General features: G+C 34.2%; 1 protein-coding gene across 2 annotated transcripts; it reads right to left on the bottom strand.

The window, feature by feature from the left end:
- Positions 1–436: 436 nt before the first annotated feature.
- Positions 437–4,871, bottom strand: LOC133864213 (LRR receptor-like serine/threonine-protein kinase IOS1). Of its 2 annotated transcripts, none has more exons than XM_062300487.1 (13): positions 4,719–4,871; positions 4,078–4,609; positions 3,499–3,986; positions 3,252–3,390; positions 3,084–3,155; positions 2,891–2,962; positions 2,721–2,801; positions 2,340–2,497; positions 1,994–2,217; positions 1,723–1,849; positions 1,451–1,513; positions 1,175–1,364; positions 437–1,008 (listed from the first exon to the last, which is right to left on the bottom strand). In XM_062300487.1, exons 1-13 carry the CDS (start codon positions 4,801–4,803, stop codon positions 603–605), a joined length of 2,637 nt encoding a protein of 878 aa, XP_062156471.1. In that variant the 5' UTR covers positions 4,804–4,871; the 3' UTR covers positions 437–602. The 2 variants fall into 2 exon arrangements, with proteins under 2 accessions (XP_062156471.1, XP_062156473.1); XM_062300489.1 differs by having other exon boundaries at positions 3,499–3,977.
- Positions 4,872–5,876: the final 1,005 nt, after the last annotated feature.

Genomic DNA, 5,876 nt, shown 5'->3' with positions numbered 1-5,876 from the left:
CCCTTGTTTTTTTAATTAATTTCTTTGAAATTTTTTTTTATTTAAATTTGTATTATTTTATTATTTATATGTGAGACCCACGCGCTTTTTAGGAGACAGCTTGTCCTGCGCGTGGGTCCCAGCCATTACTCAAAATGTCAGCTTAGAATTCAAATGGAATTCGGGTCAAACTCGGGTATTCGGACGGGTGGGCGGGTTTTAGAAAAAACCCGAGTGGAATAATTATTCCACTCGGTTGCCAAACACACCATTATGTATTCATCTAAGCATACAATGATCTTGTTTTACTTAAATCTTAACTATAATACATATTGCATATCCTCTTACTATAATACATATTTTAAGAGGGATATGCAATATGTAGTTTGTGAGAGAAAAGTGAAATTATCATTTCTTTCTTTGCCTTTTCTATTATTTTTTTCAAAAAGACGGATCATTGGATCAACAATGATTATAAATTTAGTAAATATTACAAACAAATAGTCCATTAGAACCATCATGGATGATTCATTGAAGTACAATACGCATTGACAAAAAGTTATATATACAAAGAAAAAAAATGTTCAAGATCCAAAATACAGATTTCAAAATTAGACAACGATTTAACGTGCTAAAGGACTGAGTTGAATAGTAAGATTCATGTTCATAATCTCATTTGAATCCTGTGATTCATGGCCCTTCTTTGTGCGAGCTAATTCAGTTGCTAAACACTCATTTAGTTCCGCCACGACCTCCCTCATTGTTGGCCTTTCAGCACAAGTAGGAGACACACAAGCCATTGCTAATTCAACAAATTTCCAAGCAGAGTTTATGTTGAAATTTCCACGCAACTTTGGATCAACAATATTAATTATATCCCCTTTCTCAAGCAAGAAATTCACCCATTGACTTACGTGAGTCCTTTCTTGGGATTTTTCTATTGCTGGTCGACTTGTGATTATCTCTAAAAGAACAACTCCAAAGCTATAAACATCACTTTTCTCAGTTAACCAATTTGATATGTAGTACCTGCAAGTCAAAGCATATTATTTTTTCATATTTGTGGCAAAGTTGTTGATGACGAAGTATGTTACTCCATTGATTTCAAAGATCAAGTTCATTTCGTCTTTATTGGCAAAGAAAATGAATATTGAAAATGATCATAAGCAAGCAAAATAATAATAGAAATGCTCACTCGGGGTCCAGATACCCAGGGGTTCCAGCAACACGGGTCGACACATGAGTGCCGCCATCGGTGGGGAAAAATTTGGACAGCCCAAAATCAGCTAGTTTGGCATGAAAATTTTCATTTAACAAGATGTTTGTGCACTTCACATCCCTGTGAATTATAGGCGGCTTGCAACCATGGTGCATATACTCCAATCCTACAAATTCATAACCACATCATTTGTAGAAAGGATTAAAAAAAAAAAAAGAATGATGTAATCATGCAAATCAACTCATTGCTAACCTTGTGCTGCATCAGTCGCTATTCGGAGTCTATCTTCCCAACTCAAGATTTTTGCCTTCTCACCTACATCCGTTAATAAAATGCGTAAACCTTGATCTGTTTTTTTTATTCAAATTAAATTAATGTTGATCATGTAGAATTGATCAATGTAAGAAAAATTTTCTAATTCTAAAATTAATTATAAAAAATTTCTTCTCTAAGGAGCTAAGGATAAGATCTAATAAATTGAAATCTGAATTACTTTTTGCTTAATATTTCAATTACGCCCAAACCTGAAAGATGTTGTTCTAAGTCTCCATTGGCCATGTACTCATAAATGAGCCCCATGTAAGTTCCTTCATAGCAATACCCAACAAGAGTAGTTATGTTTCTATGATGAACCCTCATAAGAAGTTTAACCTGCAATTATAAATGATCACCTTAATTTTAATAAATACGCGTGTTTTATATATATATATATATATATATATATATATATATATATATATATATATATATATATATATATATATATATGAGCTTTTATGAGTTACAGTTACGTGCCTCTGATTGAAATTGCTGAAACCCTTGAATTGATGAGTGAGAGAGCATCTTTACTGCTACCTGAATGCCATCGATATTGCCACGGTAAACTTTTCCAAATCCACCCTTACCTAGAATACTTTCAAAGTTGTTTGTAATTTTTTGGAGTTCAGAATATGTAAATTGTCGTTGTATTGATTCCAATGATGGATTTTGAATATTGGATTCAGTCTCTACCATTGTAACTGCAAAGATGATCATCATGAGCGTGATAATTAAGCTCATATCTAAGGAGATTTTTTTCTTTGTTAATTAATGTCAATATGAATATACTAAAAATTTTCACCTTTAATTTAGTCTTAATTACCTTGTTGTTTTCTCCTCCTTTTAAGTCCAAACAAGATAGCAGCAACAATCATAGAGAGGATCAACAATCCCCCAAGTGATGCAACTATTGGAACAACGGTACTGTTCTTCTTCGTTTTGCACGAACCAGATCCACATAGATTTGGATTGTCACCCACACTAGCGATGATAAAAATAAAAAAATAAAAAAAAGGCATGCAATTGAAAGTCAAAATAATTTTTTGTTGTATCATTAGTAGATATTATAACCCATATATGCTTTAGGTTTTTTTGCAGACAGTAGACAAATTTTTCATTTTATGAAACTTGGAGTTAAGAAATTTTTTGCAGAAAGTTGATAAATAGTAAGGTGCATGTTTATGGTCTTTGACAAAAATCATACCTTAGTGATAACGAACCATTGTTTGATCTTGCAATTAGTTGAGTTGGAACTGAACCAGACAGCTGGTTTCGTTCTAAGTTTCTGCATGCAAATGTAGAATGAACATTTTTTTTTCCATTTCTTTAACAATGACATTTGTAGTATGAGTCTTAAAATAAAAAGTAACTTACAAAACCCTCAAGTATTGTAATTGAGACAGAAAATCAGGCACCGATCCAGTTAAGTTATTGTTAGATAGATCCTTGAAATGAGCGAATCACTTATATTTAATATTAATTGGGGATAGAAAATGTGTACTTTGGCAATTAATCATCATCATGTTTGTAAATGATCTAAATAATCAAGTAAATTGTGGATACTTACAAATATTGCAACATTACGAGGTTTGATATGCCGGCAGATATCTGTCCAATTAGTCCACTGGAGGACAAGTTCCTGAGTAATTTAAGTTTAACAATAACTTAAATTAAGAGTCAAGCTAAGATAAGTTGGAAATTAAGTCATAAAGGTTATACGTAGGCATAGACTTACAAGGATGTGATTCTAGGAGAAGTATTAGCATCAAAGCTACAATTTAGACCATCCCACGAGTATCCTTCAGGGGCACACGGATCTCCTTGCCAAATTCTCTTTATTCCATACGTCGACTTGATTTTTGCGATGGCATCAACTAAAATTTCATAAGTATCGATCCCAATGATCGCAGTCAGTCAAATATATGCGAACTTGGACATATAGTGAAAATTAAGCATATATATGTGTGTGTGGAACAACGTACCATCTCCTTGGTCTGTTTCTGATTGCAAGAGATATTTCACTGAGTGTATCTCAATCGCATTGATGAGGGGTGGAAGTGTTGAAGTTTCAGTTTTGAAGATTGAAAATTCATATCTCTTTGATCCAGTTATGGCCGATGGGCTATACAGAGTGGTTGTAGATAAGTAATCGGGAACAAGGGGTCCATACCAGTACTTCCCATTGAGGGTAAGGTTGAATGATCTGGACTGGTTGGCTTCGAGCTTTACAACTTCAGCAAAGTGCAGGTAGACATAATATTCGGTAGTTGCAGCATCTGAGGTCCAATAGAACGCCAAGGGAGCGCTACCATTTGAAGGTGTGACGGCAGTACTCATGACAACAGATGGTGGTTGGTAATCACTGTGCCTTTGGGAGTAAACGGTAAGATTGGTGCTTAAAGTTGTCCACAAAAAGTAGTTATAGGACGCCCAATAGCGATCATGAACATCGTATGGATACCTAAATATTCTGTATAATTAAGCTGAGATCTACTAAAATAATTTACATCACAACCAATACTGAAAATAATTTATTGTTTTTAGTAATGCAAATGACTCACCTGTATCCTTCATTTGAACCAACATCTACCCGCCAAAAGAGTGCCAATGATCCAGATTCAGTGACATAGGTGGTATTTAACAATGGCCTTAACTCTATTGATGATATAAATGGTGTCCCAAGGCCCGTGTTTACGAGACAGAGATGTAAATAGTTTCGAGACGGGACATGTATGAGCTCCTTGACGATAGAAATCGATGAATTATCCACTCTGACTGTCTCCCAGATATTTGGTCCAAGATACAAATCGAATTCTGGTAAATTACCTTTTCCATCATAATTCCCATGCAAGAATTCTGCTCGGATCAAATATTTAGTGCCTCTTGTGACGTTTATGCTGTAACAGTTGCGGTTTCCTTGAGGAAAGCTTCGGAGATTCCATACGTATCGTTGAAAGCTAGCTTTCAAATCAGGTGATATGCTCGTACTTGTGCCTGTGTCTATGAAGACCGCATCTGAAGTGTAAATTATGCCTGTTAAAACCTGCGTGAAGCTAGAATTCGCTGGTAACCCACAAGATATGCTAATGAAGCCTGCAGGGACATCCAGATAATTATAAGACAGAATAATCCTTAGCTATATATATATTCGCTAAACCAAAACCAAACTAATCAAATTCAAAGATTTAGATGATGATAATACCTGATTGGTCCTGGCCATGAACCACCAGTAGAAGAGCCAAACCAGCGAGCAATTCGAAGATGAAATGTTTGAACCCCGTCGCCATCTAAGCTTCCTTTTCTCTATTGGAACAAAGTTGCGGACATGTTTTCCGCCATGGTATGCTTTAATTTATACTGTAAAAGTATAGTACCGTTTGTAAACAGAACATTTTACCAACGCAATCAAAATATTATTATATATTATTAATTTTTTTTCTTTTTTCTTGAGCAAGTCAATTGTCCTCGTTAGTAGAAGGCTTATCTTGCCACCTGGCAGCTCATCAAATTGTAGTGATCGTACCAAAAACTTTTATTTTTATTTTTCTTTAGGATCAATTACTTAATCCCCACAACGTAACTATCATGCACTCTTTTAAACATTTTCCTTTGAACTATCAACTGTCACATTCATCCTCTCCCATCTACCAATTAATTATTAGCAAAAAAACACCATTAGTTAGCCCAAATAGTTAAAGTGGATATACCAAAAAAAAAATTGATCACTTGTGCCACACTTAATTAGTCATTTAGTGTTTTCCTTCCTAAAATTCCCTAGGAAACAAAAATGGGAGGAGGGATGCTTCCGTCACACTCTTATCTATTATATACAGGAGCAAAGGGTATGTTCAGCCACCCCAACTTTTCATTTTGAGGGTGCCCAAACCACCATTACCATTTACCACAGTTTGAACTAAGGTGGTTTAGCTAGTCCCTTTTTACATTTTGATGTGACAAAACAATTCTTTTTAGGAAAACATAAACTAAAAATTAGTATTCAATTTTTTATTATTTTAAGGGTATTTTAGAGAAAAAAAAAACACAAAATAAGTCAGGTGACGCGCACGTACCTAACAAGTTTTCCATTTATTTTCACACCATATGGTAATAAAGCCAACTTTTTTTTGTAAGAGACTAGTAGTTTGAAAAACAATCAAGTGTTACTTTTTGAAATTGGGTAGTTTAAGTGTAAAAGTAGCGGTAGTTTGGAAGACTAATTAATTAAAGATTAAAGTGTATTTTTGGTAGAAGAATACTAGAGCTCATTATAGTATCTTTCTGGGAATCCTTTTATGTTGATATGACTATAAAAACAGAAAAGAGAAATCAGGCTATAGTTTTTTTTTATATATATATATTT

Source organism: Alnus glutinosa, chromosome 3, assembly GCF_958979055.1.
Source record: "Alnus glutinosa chromosome 3, dhAlnGlut1.1, whole genome shotgun sequence".
Taxonomy (NCBI): Eukaryota; Viridiplantae; Streptophyta; class Magnoliopsida; order Fagales; family Betulaceae; genus Alnus; species Alnus glutinosa.
This window is presented reverse-complemented; position numbering and strand designations above follow the sequence as displayed.